This window comes from Gadus chalcogrammus, chromosome 15, assembly GCF_026213295.1.
Source record: "Gadus chalcogrammus isolate NIFS_2021 chromosome 15, NIFS_Gcha_1.0, whole genome shotgun sequence".
Lineage (NCBI taxonomy): Eukaryota > Metazoa > Chordata > Actinopteri > Gadiformes > Gadidae > Gadus > Gadus chalcogrammus.
The window spans coordinates 16,737,621-16,757,017 of NC_079426.1; the positions used below are offsets into that span (position 1 = coordinate 16,737,621).

At 46.7% G+C, this 19,397-nt stretch overlaps 1 protein-coding gene across 1 annotated transcript; it reads right to left on the reverse strand.

Moving 5' to 3' along the window:
• Positions 1–14: 14 nt before the first annotated feature.
• On the reverse strand, positions 15–19,350 carry zranb1b (zinc finger, RAN-binding domain containing 1b). Its single transcript, XM_056608771.1, has 10 exons — positions 17,391–19,350; positions 14,830–15,864; positions 10,552–10,739; positions 8,854–9,007; positions 7,554–7,625; positions 6,670–6,868; positions 5,881–6,001; positions 4,325–4,454; positions 3,076–3,305; positions 15–2,291 (listed from the first exon to the last, which is right to left on the reverse strand). Exons 2-10 carry the CDS (start codon positions 15,767–15,769, stop codon positions 2,067–2,069), a joined length of 2,259 nt encoding a protein of 752 aa, XP_056464746.1. The 5' UTR covers positions 15,770–15,864; positions 17,391–19,350; the 3' UTR covers positions 15–2,066.
• Positions 19,351–19,397: the final 47 nt, after the last annotated feature.

Here is a 19,397-nt window from a genome sequence, read left to right on the forward strand (position 1 = left end):
ACAGCAGCAACACCCCAAGCCACCGCTTGTTCTAGCAGCAACCAAAAGGAAGCGACTGACTGGCGTGGGTTGCCAGATTCCACAGCCTACTCTTTACACATTTCGCTACGGCTTTTGCGTATGTAAGATGCCACAAAAAAAAAAAGCGATCACCTTCAATTTACCCTTGTTTTTGTAGGTGTCGTGGATTAGACTGGCCACTAGATTGTGCTAGAACCAAATGGGCAGCACAATTTAATACTAACCGTAGCATTTTGTCATGGTTGTGTTCCACTTTCAGTCCAACAATAGACAACACTTCGAAAATATCAGGGAAGACATGGACTTTCAAAAAGGTTTTTCCTTTTATTATATTTGAACCTTTTTTGCCTATCCTTTGCAATACACTGTAGTGAGGTCAGGCCTAAATCCACAAACCCTCATAGTCACAGCTGCAACTGTTGCATAAATACAAAGCAACATAGAGTTGATGCTCAGAACGTGTAGGGCTAGAATGAAACAGATACAGTACAGCATGGCAAGAATAAACAAAATAAAACGATGAAAACATAATTCACGACAAACACATGGGATGTATTTTTTTCCCAACTTTGGTTTTATAGGTTGCAGTCTTAACAGGGACCTTGATGAGAATTCCTTTTTTTTGTTTTGTTTTACAGAAATACACTAGACAGTGTATAAAGCAAACACATGTGTTATGAACATGAACTCGACCACATGTGGAGATAGAAAGCAACACATAAGAACAGGGAAGGTGGTGATGAGCCAAAAGTGTTTTTCCGGATTGATGCTTGACATACATAATGTCTCATTCTCACACACAAATTCTGCAGAGAGCACCAGAATCAAACATTGAAAATGAGGTACTAAAGAAGAAAGAATTACTCACAGAAAAATAAGGTAAACTTTTCACCGATGGTCATCCTTGTTTCTTCACTGCAGCTACTATGTTTCTGTGCAACATAAAATGTCTTCATCGCGATCCAAAGAATAACAGACAAAATAAAAGTTCATTAATCCAAAACTCTTAGTAGCTCCAAAGGGATTTCACACAATAAATAAGAGTAAGTTTGGAGCAAAATAAAAATAAAAATCACACAAACACACAACTCAACTTTCCTTAGCAACTTCAGAAGGGTAAACTGAATACAACTCAAAACCCAAACGATGTGGGTGTATGTGTGTGCACTAAACCTTAGTGACTAGGTAGCTCGGACTGGAGAAGGCACCGACCTCCTCTCCCACAGCTTCATATATATGACCTTGATTCAAGCTGTTATATATAAATTATTTTAGTAATAAATGTGCAGTGCTTGGTAATAAAGTCTTATGTATTTGATAACACAATCGTTCTCCAAAAGGCCATCTGACCCACCGATATGCTGTTGCTTTGCTCCCCGTCCAAAAACAAGAAGGGTAAATCAACCAACTCCATAACCAGGGGAAACACATCCAAATAGGAACGTTATCCGGAAATGTGCTTGTTTTTGTCAGTGCCAATTACAAACTTATATAAAGTATTTGAGTTGAATTGATGCTGGTATAAATCCTTACAACTGTAATTCTTAAACAACCGCATGCATTAAACATCTATTAATAAAGACCTTTCTTTGATACAACTGAAAACCAGAACCGTTGGTTCAACATTCGTAAACTGGGACCCTTTTATTCTTCGTCATCAGCAGGTCCAGGTGGGTTGGTTTGCAGCAGTGACGCCATGTTGCCAGCCTCAACCCTCGGATAGCACATCAAGAGTGAGTGTGTGTGTGTGTGTGTGTGTGTGTGTGTGTGTGTGTGTGTGTGTGTGTGTGTGTGTGTGTGTGTGTGTGTGTGTGTGTGTGTGTGTGTGTGTGTGTGTGTGTGTGTGTGAGTATCCTCCAGAAGGAGGGGACGGTGAGAGGGTTTGTGTAGGTGTGGGGGGAGGAAGAGAGGGGAGGGGGGGGGATCCCTGCCTCCTGCCTCTCCTGAAGGCTTTTCACAGTTTTTCCGTGTCAGGAAAGGAATAGCAAACAAAATCAAAATCCGAAAAATAAAGTAGAGGGGGAAGGGAGACGGGGTTGGCTGTGTCACTCGTCGTCGTCGTCGTCGTCGTCTTCCTCCTCCCCGTCCGACAGGGAGGCGCAGGGCCGGATCTGCCGGTAGCCGTCCAGCCACTTCTCCACCATTTGGGTGACCAGCGGATGGTTGCGGCGGCGGGAGCTCTTCTGCAGCGCCACCAGGACGCCGCCCTCTGTCACGCAGCAGTCCAGCCACTCCCGTAGCAGCTTCTCCTGCTGCTCCTCATTCCCCATCTGGTTGGACGAGGGAGTGCACACCATGTTTGAGATAGGAACGTATACAGTGGTTGTTTTTTTGACCTAGCAATGTTGATTAAAAGTGTGCTGTAGGTCAGAGCTTATTTGAGTGTAATTGCTGGCCTAACCATCGGTCAGCTATTAGTGAGTGAATACACCGTGACTGAGAATATTTGTTGCTAGTCGACTGCGCCGGGCTAAGTGTGTGCCAATTTAGATTTTAGACAGCCTGTCAATCACAGGTACGTGGAATAGATGCAACACTTCTCAATGGTGGAGAAACGTAGGGAGGGAGCGGAGAGAGGGGGGGGGCGTTTGGTTGGGGGTCTCGTTTTTTAATTCTCTTCTGCTGTTTTTTGCTCTATTTACACCTCAAATCCTACCTACAGTATCTTTAAACCTTGTGTTTTGTTATTATAATATCTTCTATTTAATATTTCACCCGAATTTCGCATCTGGGATTAATAAAGAACATTTTCTGTTATTATTACTGTAGCATTTTATGCATACATATGTCAGATCAATTATTGAGTGTGATAATTAGGGTTATGTATTGTCTTATGTTTTTTAAGAGAAAGTCTTCCTTAACTGCCATAGCATCCTCTTATTTCCATAATTTTACAGATATTGGTTCTCACTCACTAGACATTTATGCTGACATAAATTCATCAGCCCCCCCGCCCCTATAGATCCCATCGATTAAAAATACTACAAATCAGTTAAACCACGGTCCAGCTTTGACTGCAGACCCATGACAACCCCGACAACGCCAGATCCTTACTTCCTGTGCAGAGAGGAAGTGAATGTGGAGCAGCTTCCTCTCGCTGTCGACAAGCGGCAGGAACGTCACGGTGACGTCGTCGTCCGTGTTGAGGTTGGCGCCCGCGCCACGATTGTCGAAGCCGTCGTTCTCCATGGCCACCAGTGCCGAGAAGTGCCCCCTCGTGTAGCCCAGCGCGATGGGACTCTTCCAGCAGAAGCTCTGCTCCCACAGCAGGGGCAAGTACACACCTGGAGGGGCCGCGGACACATGGGAGTCACACCAGGGACTCAACGAACGCTCCCTCCGCTCTCTGCAGCTGAGGCCTCTTGGCAAACCTCTGATCTCATGACTTCCACTTCTTTCTGGAGGGCCCAAGGCTTTGGCAAAAGTGGCAGCTCCACCCTCTGCTCCGCTCCCAACAGTCTCCCTTTGTGTTGTCAATGGGATCACCTGGCGACCGTTTCAACATGCCCTTCCATTATGGGTGGCCTGGGTTTAGTGTTATTCTTTTGGCGCTGCCGCCCCCCCCCCCACGTCCCCCGGCAACTCCCACCACAGTGCTCCCAACCTCAGGGTGGAGGGGGAGCGAGGAGTGCAAGCACAACACGCCGCCCCTTCTACGGCAATACTTTCATCCTCCCTTGGTGCTAAACCCTAGCAGGCAAATTAAAAGCAGACCGCTCTGCCTGCAGAGTCGCAGGGCTTCATGCCTAACACATGTTCTCTAATGGATGGGACGACTGGAACATCGCAAAGACAACGCAAGAACAAAGAAAAGAACAAGTCTCTCTTGTTCTCCGTAAACACAAACACAGTTTGTTTTGCAGAGGCAGGGGTTTGCTCAAATGCCTGGTCTTCCTCTGGTACAGACCCGGACACAGAGGGATTGTTTTGTGGAGCCAAGTATGCAGAAGTCACAGGATCCAGGAAGGTATTTTTTTAATCATTGCAAGTCACTGGATTGATCGGCTCTGATCAAGCCGGCGCCACTGATCCAAATGAGGTCCTTTTGATATGTCTGCTATGTCGGGTATCCAGACACAGAGAGCACTCCCATAGGCCAACATTAATTGTTTAAGACAGAGACAGAGTTGAGATGAGCAGTAAGACACTGATGTAAATGCTATGGCGGGGCCCTCATGTCAACCATGTCTAGACTACAATCGGCGCTTGGATCAAACGTAAATTACGCTACGAGATTCCCGGCCCGACGCAACCTCGAGAAAAGAAGAAGACAAATGCCACGAGATAGCCATCGGATGCGTACCTTGAAAGCGCGTGTAGCCGAGTGTTTCACCGCGGAAACTCTTGTAATACTTCACTCCGTAGACGATGATCGGCCTTCGAAGAATGTGCGCAAGAACAAAAATGTGGGTCTGCTCCAAGCTGGCCCCGGGCTGTTAAGAAGACAACACAACACACAAAGTACAAGTCAATTCAGAAGTACTCTGAGGACAGATTTCTGTTGCAGATTTGCTACGAAGCGATTCATTTGAAATACACATTTAGCACTCAATAAAGCATTGAGATATAACGGATTCAATAAGTGTTAGTTAATTGACATAAAATGTACTCCTGAGTAGCCATAGTTTGTGATTACTGAGTGTGAGTGCACGGCGAGGGTGCACAGGAGCACTAACGACGGCCCACGTGCACTTAAGAGTAAGGGCTACGGGAACGGAGCTTCTTTATCATTAATGGTTAATGACTCGCGGTTAATGACATGCTGTAACACAGTGACTGTTGTGTTCACCTGTGTCTTTAGAAATGCATGGTGCATTTGTGCAAATAAACGTGTGCGTGTTTGTGTGTGCGCGAAGTGCTTCCCCTTGGATGGCCTGGCAGGATCGGAGGTGGACCACTCTTCCCCTCGCAAGTGCATGTCTGCACCGGCCCCAGCAGGGCCCCTGAGGCCTTTGTATCAAAACGCATTGAATTAAATTGCATTTGGCAATGTGTAAAACCAACTTAAAACTTGATATCTCTACAAAATTGTGTATCCATTTGCTCCCCTTTCAAACCATTGCTGCCAGACAGCAGAGAACTCCCTCCCCTCCCCCTAACTTTACAAAGATGACCGCCTCCTCGACACAAGTCATCAGTTCTCTTACTTCCTTCGATTAGCTAGTCTGTTAAACTGAAAATTGGCAAATTCTGAAAATGTGATTTGACAACAAGCTAGTTTGAGCCGCACCCACTGGGTGACAGCTTACATCCACCGGGTGTTGGCTAGCGGCTGGCTAGCTGCACATTCTTAAAGAGCCAGTAATCGCAAAACACTTTTTTGTTGCTTTACTTTAAATGTAGTAATATGTCTTTATATGATCGTGAACATCATAATATACTCCATTTTGTTGCAGATTTCTTATTGTATCTTGGGGTCAAATCCTCGGTATTTGCCTCTACAAAACACTAAACCAGGTAAAGGCCTCTTTGTGTGGAGCTCTGTCTGAGCAGACTGTGGCGTCCGAGAGAGGGTTAAGCTTCCCCAGACTTACAGTTTAACGCCATAGTTCATGGGACTAAGAATCCCATGATTTAAGAAGGAGCCTCGTTAAAAAAATAAATAATTCAGCAGCGGCGGTCATATTTCAGCATAGGCAGTAAGCCGCTGCTAGGTGCATAGAGGGGAAACACTGGTGTGTGTGCAAATAAACAAGCATATGTGTGGGTGTGTTTTTGTGCATGTGCAGTTTTACGTGCGTGTGTTCATAAAAATGAGCGTCCTTGATTATGCATGTTTGTATGCAAATTAGCATGTTGTGTTAATGTCTGTGTGGGTGTGTGCAATGTTTCTGTTCATGCATGTGCGTGTGTGTGTACCTGGCTGGCAAGCGAGAGGATGAAGGCCCAGTCCTCTTGCCACTGCTCCTCCCGGAGGGAGAAGTGCAGACCGAAGCTCTGCGAGTACCAAGACTCCCACTCCTTCCAGCGCGTGTAGAACCTACACACACACACACACACACACACACAAACACACTATATTTGGGTTCCACAGTAGACGGCGAGATGGACACAGTTGAAACCCACTTGTCACTCTAGGGAGTAAACACAGACTCGCTTTGTATATTATTTGTTTAACTGGGACCAGCATAATCAAAACATGTGCAGAAGGCTTTGCTTTGAGCCAACTTTGGGTCACATTACGTCCAATGTTTGCAGTCTCTCATTCAAAGTGATGAAATTATCCCTCATATACAACCTGAAGGACCACTTTCTTGGAGTTGGCATAAATGTTTATCTTTGAAAAGTCTAAACATCAAGATAACCCCTGTCCTCCCTGGTAAGTAACAAGCTAAGCAGCAAGAGGAGGCCCAGGGCAAAAACCCTACCCCCTACTAAACCTCACCATGGTGGGCTCCAGGGCGTAATACATGTTATCATGCTGCCAATTATAACCGCATCAACCAATCACGTTACCAGGGAAACGTCCTTCCCAGGTGACACCAATTAGAAACCCAGATTTCAGCCCGCTACCACTCTCTAGTGCGGAGCCTTAACATGGGCGACTGAAGTGAACCACGCTTTTACTCTGAAGCTCCAAAAATACCCAATTAAACGCACGGCGGCCTCCATGCGTGTGGCGGGGACGGCGTCTCCAGGGAGCCTCACCAGTGCGAGCAGTCGTGCAGGCTGTCATGCAGCGTCTTGCGCAGCACCGAGTCCTTGTCGTAGATGCCCCAGGTGGCCTGCAGCACAGAGTCCAGCAGGCAGTCCCCGGCCGTCCGGTTCCACAGTGCGTACAGCCGGCTGTCCAGCCGCGTGCCCAGCTCCAGGGACCAGTTGATGATGGGGGACTCCTCTTCCAGCTCTGGACCAATAACACAAGGGATAAATAACAATGATCGATATCTACTGATAGGATTGCGGAATCCTGGTTGAAGGAGATCAGTGTTTGAAAGGACCGGAACAGCTACGTTTTAAAAAAAGGTTATACTTTTGGAACACAACAACGGGATGGTTGGGTGGAGGCAATTGTAGGTCAGTACAGTATGTGCTCCACCTGCACGTGTCATTCTATCTGGTGTCTGGGGGGGGGGGCTGTAAGATGACCTGAGATCACCCATGTTGCGTGTCCAGAACCCAAGCATATGAAAGGAGAGCGGATAGTTTCGACAAGGTCACACGTACAGAAATCAGGGAAATATCTTCAACCCAATCAGCTTGATTAGCGTTAATGAAGGCAAGTGACCCACATGGGCAAGAGACACACAATGGCTGTCAGGAAGACAAGCCTGTGCTGGGGGGGGGGGGGGGGGGGGGGAGCAGGACTCAACACCTGTAACGCTACACCGCATGTCTGCCCGTGTATAGTACCCCCAGCACCTCCGTACCGCCGGCCAACAGGGTTCCATGGCCGCGCTCCGGTTTCCGGAGATGGGCCTCTGGCAGTCGCCAGTCGGTCAAGACGTGTACTGCCACGGTCCACGTCCTGACTCAACGGCGGCCTACATCCGACAGCCAAATGTGTGCCTGCTAAATAATTGAAATGTCACCTTTCTGTACGTCTCGGTCGAGGACCTCGTCAAACAGTTTCTCCTGAACCGGGGGGGGCAAGTCCTCGATGTCTGTGAACACACAGAAGGATTATAAATACTTTTGCATAAAATGTTATTATACATAATCGTCATCATTATCCTTGTTATTATATGTTTCTACCATTAGAAAAGCAGCAGGGAAAAGACCCACAGGGATGGCCACTAAACAAGATCTGGACAGACGAGTGTATATGGTTTCAACCCTGCCGGTTATCAAAGCCAAAAATAAGCCTGTTGTTCTTCTCAACTGACATTGCTGCTCATTGCTTGACAACGGCGGCAATTTATTCGGCTTAAATAAATGAAGGCATTGACTTTGTGGAACAGAGTGTCTTTCTATGGTGGCAGATTTCCAAGCTCCGCATTGTTCCGACGACATGTGCACAACACAGTAACGCTAGCAGCGGAGTTACCCTCTCTACCAACCGGAGAGTTCAAAAACACAATCCCCATTGTTCCTAGTGAAAATTAAAACAATAAGCCTCGGCATTGGATGCAATGCAAAAGCCTTGCAATACTGCACAATAATCAGAGCTGCAGCGAAGACTACTGTGTCAACAGGCAAGGGACAGGTGCCGTTTGTGTACAGCAGTTTAGGTGGTTGGGGGAGGAATATGCAAACACTAAAAGGCAGTGTCTGCCTTTGGCTCTGGGCCATTCGCCAAACTGCCAACCTTCACGTTCTGACTTCCCCGCATTCCAACCACAAGCAGGTCTGTAATCCAATCAAATCCAGCATTCAAACGCCTCATTGGAAGGTCAACGCAGTCGGCAGGTATTTGGTGGTCGAGCGACTAGTATGCAGAGCATGGAAAAAAAAACGTCAAATAAAAGCAACGATGATTGAATAGAAAGTAAGAGAATAATGGCATTACAAAGTCATCCTTTGAAGGAGCACGTGTGCGGTTGCCCGTAGCCAGACAATTCTGCGAGCTCATGTTTTAGTTGCTCTGCCTCATGCGTCTGGCTTCCCTCCCATTCAGACCAGTAGACATCGTCCGGGGCGGGCAAATCACAACCGTTTATCGAATATGGGTTGGGTACGATACGATGACATAAGGACTATAGGAGTGCCGTTGAGGCGTTTTTCATGAACAACCAAGATGTCAGCCGCTGATGTGTCCCATGGTTCGTTGCTTTGATTTCGTTGTATGTCTCGAGCTGAGGTTGGGGGGGGGGGGGGGGTGGGGGACACCTGCACAGGACAGGGTTTGGAGGAGCAGGACGCCCGGGGGTCTAGGGGTGCCGGGGACCCTACCGGCTGGGAGGGTGAAGGTCACAAGGTCGGTCAGGAAGTAACAGGTGAAGTCCCCTTTGCGCTGGTGCAGCGAGGCGGCCACTTCGCGGCGGATCTGCTCCGTCAGCTCGGGACACACCATGGCCGGGATGCACTTGGCCGCCTGCTGGGACACCTGGGGAGGGGGACAGGCGGAGGAGAGGCGCAGAACAGGTCAGTGGTCTAGAAGGCAAGAATATTGTTAAATAATTCACATTCAGTTAAAGTTCATTCGTACAGCAGTCTTACCCCGTCTATGGTATCAGGGCTTGAAGGGGGAAAAGCTAAAACAGGACGGGATAATCGGAAGGATCCCTTGAACAACATGGACCTTCTTAAGCTATTGCTACTGATCAGGCAGACAGAACAGATGAAAACGTGTCATGAGACCAATGTCTGCTCATTTGATTCAGACAGGAGGAGATGGTGGCTGAACCGCCAATCGATTTCATCAGCACCAACACAAGGTGATAGCTGCTTTCATTTAAGCCATCAAGAAGAAGAAGCGTTATCAAGATTTGTCTATATTTTTTAAGAATAAGATATCATCCCTGATGATTAAATTATAACTGTAGGTTATACTGTTTGGGCAGAGTTCAGGTATTCACACACTTGATCTCTGCCGTCAATGGTTCATGTTGCCAGAAAACCCCTGGCTGACCCCTCTGATAAGCCAGAGGCCATTAACACACACACACACACACACACACACTTTTGATTGAACAGAAACCCATCACAATACACAAAGCTTCCACTCTGATTTGGAAGACAAACCAATCCCGACTCAAATGTCTATGACAGCATTGCACCCCAGCCCAGTAAGGTCTGTACGAATGGGGAGTCCTTTAATGCGCATAGGACTTACTCTGCCCCGTCGTATTTATTGACGAGCGGAACCCCAGCCACGGTGTTTGCATTGTGGCTAACAAGCAGAGCCCGACGGAGCGTACGGCAGAATACCAATTCGTCTTCCTCCCCGACTACATCGATGCCCTTGTGACGGCTGTATTGTGTTCCTGCGGAACTCAAGGGATTAAGGCTGCAAATTAGTCTTCGCACCGAAAGCTGCATCATCAGGAACGCAGGGCCCATATTGCGGCCGCCTCACTATATTAAAGCAGTCCACAACATCACACTGTGTGAAAGCTGTCGAGGCATCACACTGTATGAAAGCTGTCGAAGCCATCACACTATATTAAAGCGGTTACAGCCGTCGCCGCTTATTAAAGCCGTCAGCGCCTGTGGAGATATTCAGCCTATCAAAACCATATTTAGAACCATATTGAAGGGCGGAGGGAGGGATTCTGAAAGCCCTGCCACAGCCTTATAGAAAGTGCCTCTTTCGAAACGGGATAGACACAAGTTGCACTTTAGCTTCCTGCAACTTCAACAAGGGGGTGCAGGTGACGCTGAAGCTTGTTCACAAAACCAAGTTCCATGGATGAGCTTAGATTTAGTCTTGCAAGGGTACCAACACATGTGTCCGATGCCCCCGAGAAAGCAGAGGGCTTCCGTTAGAAACAACGGCAGGCATGATCTACAGAAACGGTATATTCTTGTTCAAACATTGGCATTTTTAAACGACTCTCATGTCAGAGGACTCCCCCCGACCACCTCTGCATTAGCAGCGACCACCTCCGCATTAGTAGCGACCCCCCCCCCCCCCCCCCCTCCGCTGACCTCAGTCAGCAACACGGCCAGCATGTCCTGCCTCTGGAAGCGGATGGCCAGGTGCACCAGGGTGAAGCCGTCGTCGAACGCCGACGGCCGGTTCAGCAGTCGCACCTCGTCCGACGTCAGCTGCCGCGCGATATCGCCCCCAGACGATTTGTAGGCTTCCACCGCCGCCAGGTCTCCCTCCACCACACCTGGGGGGGGGGGGGGAAAGGGGGATTGAAGTGGGGACAAATATAAAGAGGTTAAGACAGGACGCATTGAGAAGGAAGTGGAAACTTAAATATGCTGAGAGTAGCCTAGTTTGTGAAGGTGGCCCTCTTAGAAAATATGTTGTGTATCTGAAGGTGTTATTAATACATGACAGGGCTATAATGGCAGAGCCTGTCGAAGCATCACGGCATCCACGACTAGGATTCTTGGTCACATTCTGGCATCGTTGCATTATTATTTTTTTGCCATCAACATGGCTGACAATGTCAGCCAAATAAAATGAAAAAAAAAGGGCAAATTGAGGGTATGAATAGGCAGTCAACCAAAAAAAAGAAAGACCAATTAACAAAACACTTCCATGACAACAGTAATTTCCCAATAACTGCCAGTTCCATTTCTGCCATTTACGTTCCTCTGTGTTCACTGGTACATTAAACAGAGTTCTTTGCAGTTGAGCTTCTGTGATAGCTTCAAAAAGGACCACACACACAAACACACACACACACACGCACACTCTGCCACATACACACACACCACACACAACACATCACTTTAGCTGCATAATCTGCTTGTCCACACACTCTCTCTTGTGGAGTGTGGGAGAGAGAGTGGGAGCAAGAGACATAAACCGAGTGGGAGGACTCTGCGAAGAGAAACCAGATCATAGAGGCTTAGAGAAATGTGGAAATGAGCACAGCCACTCCCCACAACACTAACAACACATTAGTGCGGGGTTGGACATGTCTGCCCTCTGTTACTTTACTCTGCATATAGAGCTCTTTCAGGAATGGACCGAGACCAAGAAGGGAAAGTATTCTACACACCAAAGATATGGAAATATGGAAGCGTGTACTGTTACGTAAGTAACAGTACACGTGTAGAAGTGTCAAACGTTCGCTTCTCAACTAAATCTTTGATACTTGGGTGAGGTTTGAGGTATTTTCTGCGTTCTACGCATTCCAACTGACCTTGAGAAGAGTCAAATGAAATAACCACCATGCTAGCTGAGGACATATTAGTGTGTAATGGTTGGTTTAGGTTGTTCAGTAGAATGGATGAACGAAACAGAAGCTTCCCACATTGACCGCTGGGAAGACTTTGAATAGTCATTTTGAATTCTTAGAAATATGACATGAAACTAGACATAGTTTGCATTAGCTGGTTAGGGCTGATAACGCTCATAATGCTTAAAGGACAACATTTTAAAAAGGTGCTGTGTGCCCCCCCCCCCTCTCTTTCCAATGAGGGAAAGGTTCCCTGATCAGAAATTAGCCACGAGCAGCCTTCAACAACAATGATCATTCAGAGGCAGGCCTGCAGTCAGCCGGAACAGATACTCTCAAACTAATTGTTTACTCACCATTAGCTGACGGATGGTGATGGAACTTTTAACAAATTACAACCAAATTCTGGTTTCTATAGGCTGCATCTCCTCTCCAGCTCTTTTAAGCCTATTGGTTTAATAGGCATTTATTTATTAATTACTAAAATGTCCCCTAAAAACTACATTAAAACAAATATGTGAAATATGATTCTGACTCAGCACCGCGTGGCTAATACTACACAATAACTGGCAGGAGACAGAAGCTGTAAGCTAAACGCTGACACAAAACAAATCTCTGCTAACAGACATCCTTGGCCGTTCGGCCTCATCACGGCTATATTGCCTTCATCCAGACTAAATCTGACCGACAGCCAGCAGAGTCCCTCCTTTCACAGGAACAGAATGAACCACCGGGGGCACGGCAGGCCCGCTGACGTCCACACAGAAGTATCTCTGGTGTTTGATTGATCGCACGACTAGTACGAACCTGCCATCAAAATGACAGCCGCGGCAGCTCCTCCAAGGACACCGGCAGGGGCAATAACACAGGCCTGACCCAGATTAACAGAGAAGAAAACAGCCTCTCCAACAACGCTTACATTCAGTGTTGTCAGGTCTTTTTAGGTGCATTGAAAGGCATAGGAGGGCCACGCTAAGTGACAGGATTTCGGGTGCAGAATCAGTCAGTGCACGGCCTTCCGGCCTGATTGAGTGAGTGTCTCGGGGCAGAGGGGAAGGCAGGATGCCAGCTGGATGGTATTATGGCCCAGCCTTAGAGGAGTATCCGTCTGTTGCATGACTGTGTCTACATCTGCGCCGCCTGCCCCTTACAGAGAGGCTGCATTAGAGGGTATGGAGCCAATCGGAACCAGAGCTTAGAATTAAACAGCCTGCATTTAAAACACTAATATTATATTTTGAATGTTATATTGTTTTAGCATCACATTGTTAAGGCACATCTGCTTAGAAGACAATCTCTTTTTTTTTATTACCCCTCCCATCATCCGTCTTTATTCATCAGTACAACGGAGACCAATGTAAACATACTCTTTTGATACTCTCTTGAATTCTCCCTCAGGCGATCACACATACAGAGTCCCCTGTGTGTTTCATTGAAGGGCTGTTTAACTAATAACAAGGCAATAGCAAAAAGGCTTCTCGACAGTTAAAGATGGGAATCTGTGATCGTGTACCACAGAGAGTTCCCGCACGTGAGCTGATCCTCTGATCTGCAATCTGAGTTTGTCGCCACAGAAACAACAGTACGATTCCAAATTCCAATGCCGAGTGGCTTTTTAGTTGCCGTATACAAATGTTTTTCGATTTAAATAGTTTCAACCGTGTTTTCAATTGTGCAATGCCAAATATAGAAAACAGCATACCCCATGGCTTAGGGGCAACTCGTTTGACAAATGATTGGCTTTACCGGGATCAATGTTACACAAATTATTCTCAATCAAAATGAAAGGGCTTCAGTTCTTTGTTTCTCAAGGGGGAAGTGAAGGTCAACCTATGAGTGCACAACACACAACCACAAACTTGAGAAAGCCCCATCAATGAAAAAAATAGCAAATAAGTGGTTATCTTTGCATGTGCTTTGGTGATGCATTAGGTGGTTTGAGAAGAACAGCGATTAAAATCCACACAGCAGAGTTATCGTTATGTGACACAACACCATCATTTGGCTATCGTCTCACACTCACACACCTTCTTTATTTTAAGCTTGCACTGCACCACACAATGCCATTTATAGCACAGCAGATCCTTCGGCGGGGGGGGCAGTGGACTATGTTTACTAACCTGGGTGCGTGTGCGTGATCACGTGTGTGCGTGTGTTTGGAGAGGGAAACCTCCATGCCCTGTACAGGGGGTCTCCGCCACCTTTATGACCATGAACAAAGATAGGAGGCAAGGGGACTCAGGACCCTATTGGCATACTGATAATAACATCAGTCATTAGAGGCCCTCCGCCCATACAACCTGATAGGGCCTGGCCTCTGCGAGGGTAAGCTAGGGTCACACGCAATAGAGAGGACGGTTTGGCTTGGACTAGCTCACAGTCTATAGAAAGAACAATTTCGCAACGTGCGTACACTGGCGTCTTTAATAGTTGTTTGTCCATAGGCCTGTGGTTTTGTTGACTTTTTCTCCTTTCTAAAACTATGTTGATGACTGTAAAAGCCAGTACTTATCCGGTTGGGCTTAAGATGATCCAATATGTTATTCTGTGTTAGATGTTCACGGAGGTTAAGGCACAGGATAGTCAGAGCATCGGGTTATTATTGTGAAATTTAAAAGGACGTATGGCTGCACGATCCTTTTGCTAAAATTAGAGACCTATATTTCACAGCTTTATATAGGCATGGAATGGTTGCACCAGTCAAAAATACCTTTTGAAACAAATAAACAAAATTTTTGAATACAAATAATTATTATTTTAAAAAGCCTGTGAAGTACCCCTGAAACTGACTATATCACACCTATGTTTGTGGTGATGGGAGGGAGTTATGAGGACAGCGAACTTGAGCAACAAACTATATTTACAGCCCACAATTAGGGCAAGCATTTCTAGTATGTGAGGCAGAACAACATAAACACTTCCACCTACACCTGGTGCGGTCCGTAAACAGGCCAGCTAGCTGTGCGTGATATGGAAGCACACTAGCCCTGGAAAAACAACCAGTGTGACACAAACCAGAGCCTGGACCCCATCAACACACGCAGTGCTGCTACTTTAGGACACTCACCTGCACACGCGTTGAGGAACAACCAGTCAGTCCTTCTCATCCGGTTCTTAATCTGCTTCAGTTTTTTAAAGTCCATCTCCAGCTCCTCTTTGCTCCCGATCCCGGCCCCCGACGCCACCTCGATCCTCTGAAAGTCCATCTTCACCTCCGACTCCCGCTTTGGGCTGGGTGGCGACCTCCGCTGACTGCTGCTGCAGCCCCCTGTCCCGCCGACTACGCCCACTGTCCCCACCACGCCCCCCCTCCGATTGTCCCGCTCCCGCTCGTTCAGGATGGAGGGCGGCGGCTGGCCCTCCGGCTCCGACGCCAGCTCGATGGACTCGGCCGGCAGGCTGTTGGGCCAGGGATGGTCGCACACCACGCACTTGCGCGCCTTGGGCCAGTTCTCGTAAGTGCAGGCGGTGCAGGTCCAGTGCTGTGCCCGGGTGTTGAGTCGGTTGCGGTCGTTGTACTCCTCGCAGGGGTCTGTGGGCGTGGTGGGGGGCGCAGAGCGGTAGCCAGAGCCCGAGGTCTGGGGCAGCTCCGTGGGGCTACGGGGCTGGCCCGCGCGATGCCCCTTGTGATGCTGGCCCTGCTGCCTCTGGCAAAGGCACTGGGTGCAGCGGATGGCCCGCGGCCAGTTCAAATAGGTGCACATGTGACACGACCACTTGCTGGGGAGCGTCTCGGGGACGTCGGCGATGCGCACACGGGGACGGGCGCTGGAGTCCGGGCAGATTAGAAGGCTGGAAACCCCTCCCTGCGGCGGGCTGTTGCTGTGGCACGCGGGGTCCCACCGATGCCGAACGGCATCCAGAGGGGGGCTGCTCTTGAAGGGCTCCTCCGTGATGATGGGCCCCAAGCTGGGCCTCTGAGCGCGGCACATGGTGCACTTGATCGCAGAGGGCCAGTTCTCGTACGTGCAGTAGTCGCAGGCCCACTTAGTGCCGACCTCTGTCATCGTCGGGCGGCCGCTGCAAGGGGCTTGCTGCCGCTCAGAGGGGTTCTCAGCGCGGCTGGTCCTCTCTGCGGGAGGTCACACAGGCAGGCGGGACGCTAAGACCCCGGGGAATGAAGCACAGCTTGGTTTAGTGTACAGCGGTGGTGCACTTGAATGGTGCACTTGAATAGCAGGATGGATATAAATTTGTGACTCACGGTTTACATGTAGTTAGCATTTTAGTTTTGGGCATTTGCATATACAATGGTTGTTAAATTCTTTGTCCTGTATTACCAAATATTAATTGTAAAAGATCCTTGATAAAAACGTATGAGATCAGACATTTTATAAAGACAAGATAGTAGATACTTAACGTGCTTTTGTTGATTCCCTATGGGAAACAGATGTTGTTTAACCAAAAGATGCACCATGCTGCTTCGATCACACAGGTGCATCTCTTTACAAGGGGCAGTATTTGACTATGTTCAAGTGGGAACACCCGTAAACAGGTTGAGCTGCACAGCACCTTCGTTTCTTAGGGGCAGCCTCTACCAAATACTGTCGGGCAACTGAAGCAAGTGAATGGCTTGTATGTAAAAAGAAAATGCTCAAGTGCTTGACCCGGCACTAATTTGTGGCACTGTAAATCAAATCGAGTACGAGGGTAGCGTTTTTCAGTCAGGTACCAGAATAGTCTCGTCTAGTACGCAACGGGAACTGTAGCCTGCATACATTTGAAGCTACATGTTAACATTAACAAAATATAAAGAAATAGACATAGATAGATAAAAAGATAAGACATGCAACAGGCATATGATCATGATTAAAATAATGCAATATATGTTTAAGATACTTAAGTGAGATTATATATGTGATGGGATAAAGAATGCACCGACATGTTTGATGCTGAACCATTTTTTCATTTAAATGCTCCATTCATAGACTAAACTTTGTTAAGTGTGCACTTACTGCAATGGGCGTGACTAATGGACGGGTGGACCAACTTTGTAAACAACTTTTAAAAAATGCAAATCATAGAACACCTCGGCGGTCTGGAATTCCTGTGATTTCTATAAGCCTTTCCTTTCACCAGACGTGTGAAATTCAGCATTATTCAAATAATGAGAGACACTACTCAAAGTCGCACGTCGTGCTGGTGAATTGTTAAAAAGACTACCGCAGTGCTTAGTATGTGCATCCTGGTGCTGTTTAAAGACAGGTTGTTTAATCACTGTTTGAAGGTGCATTGCTTTACGGAACACGTCGCCCGACCCTGAAACTAGAGTGTATTCATCAATTGTTTTCATAAGTTAACTCCATTTACCTGTTATTGTAAACTGACTAGTAAACACATCGTACTACGGTGCAGCGAGTGAAAAGCTTTAACCGGACTCCTTCTAAAACACAGGGCATAAAAAGGAGCACAACACACTGAAGCGGTTCAGCCAGGTCATGTTTTACCAAACAAACTAAGTTAGCTAACATTAGCATCGGCTGACGTTACAACCAGCCTTCTCCGGTTCGCCTGTCTTGACTGCGAGTGAGCCAGGGTTGCACACAAAAGGTAAACGGGAATCATAACAGCCAGAAGGAAAGTCACTTGAATTGGCAGAGTCCACGTAGCAACTAGCCGTGACCTTACCTCCTCTTCCCCGTGTTTACACCCCGCCGTGCCTTCAACCACAACAGCGGCTCAGCTTCTCCACCTCCCCCGGTCCCGAAGTCGAGCGTCTGCTACTTGGTGGAGAGCTGCATATCTACCGCTCCCGGGCTCCGTGTGGACAGGAGTGCACACATCCACACATAATATCTACCCTCTCTAGCCCTACGTTGACCGTCTGAGAGGTTTTAAGTCATTTTAATCCACATTAGTGTACGGCGATCCGATATCCTTTAATGGCGGCACAGGGACTCCGAGAGGAAGGCCAGGGTTGCACTACACTACGGAGTAAAAACCCTCATCCCTGTTACAGTCAGAGACAGGATTTACCACCTGAATCTGCCCGGCCAAGCTCATTGGCTACTTTTTCTGTATCCACTTACAAGGACCAATCAGACGCTATCTTCCTCGCCCCCCATAATTAAAATTGTTTTATTATAAACACCAATGGGAAAAAATAACATAACAATGCTTTGATGAATATAATGTAAATTCTATGTCTGTGCTATCCTCAGCATTTTGCTTTCTTTGCATTTTCATCCAACTCTCCCCCGAGGTATCTCATCAGCGATAGGATGATGTCATCGTAAAAATACTGCAGCAGCAGTCTGCAGCAATACATGACAGCTTGAGCGGTTGTTCGAGTGCTGGATAAATAACCTCATAAGTTGTTCCTGACGTAATAAAAACTATCATGCATTGATCAAAACGCATTTATAACCACACTTTGATTGCAATGCATTGATATATGGATATATACTGTGTTAAGGTACTATATCCATATAAGGGGCTTTACTCTCACGCAATGAGCTGTTGCTCATTGCGTGAGAGCTTTTGCTCATTGCGTGATGAGCAACTCTATCTTCTCATTCATTGCACTGTTTCCTCTAACTCTTTCTCTTCCAATAATAAACTATGCAATCTGCATTATTTTTAATTGCATGTACACATCTCCCCCAACCTGTTAAAAGATATGCAAAATAGAAAGGACAACACGGGGAGCAAATCACATAAGCATGTCTCATTTAATTAAATCAAATTTAGGGCCATGTATGTGTGGGAGGGAAACTTGTGCAGCTAAAACATTACTCTTATACCCTTTTACACATTACATACAGACGACAGACTCACAAGATATTGGGCTAGTGGGGGACTGTGAGTCAGGCTAAATCTGAAGGTGCAATGACCTCCTTTAGAAAGGGGGCACAATTACCTCCTTCTCCAGCTCCAGCAAGCTAGGTTATTTGCCATTTATAAGCCAAACGAATTTCAAAAATTAAATTCCAACTCCATTCTAATGCTTTACACCTGGCATGCCACCCTGTAATCCAACTGTCCGAGATAAGTACAGCACATGCCGTTTTGCAGCCCCAATTCCTTTACATTCATATTATATTTATATATATATTATCCAGTGCTCAGAAGGAATCCTCGCTATTTGAGTCTTGTGTACCCCTCACTCGTTTATATGCAATAGTGATTTCCTCTGAATCACCATGTCAACATTTTCCTGCTAATCAATCTGTCCCAGCGCATTGAGTAAGGAAAGAGCATAAAGCGAGAAACGCTATCAGGGTCTTGAAGCCAAAGCAACAGCTTAAAAAATAAAGCTCTTCCCTATGCCGTTCCACTTTTTCTATTTCCTATGCAAAGGAAATGCAACTTGCTTGTGAAAATTTACTTTCAGCCACATTGTAAAAGCATGTGTCCAATATAACAGTCTTAACGCGTTTAACCTTGTTCATGCGGCCAAGATGTCTTCAACTCAGGTTCTATAACCATTGTGTTTTTTAATAACGACCATTTCAAAATATTTCTTTCTGGTAATTAATTGCATAAAATGTAATAATCACCATATCATTCTAAGTATACCTGGGAGGCTTCTTACATTTATGAATGGAAGCTCCCTCTATCTGTACATTATATAAATATACAATTCCAGTTTCAAATAGCAAGCAAGACATTTGTAAAGCTGTGTCACATGTAAAT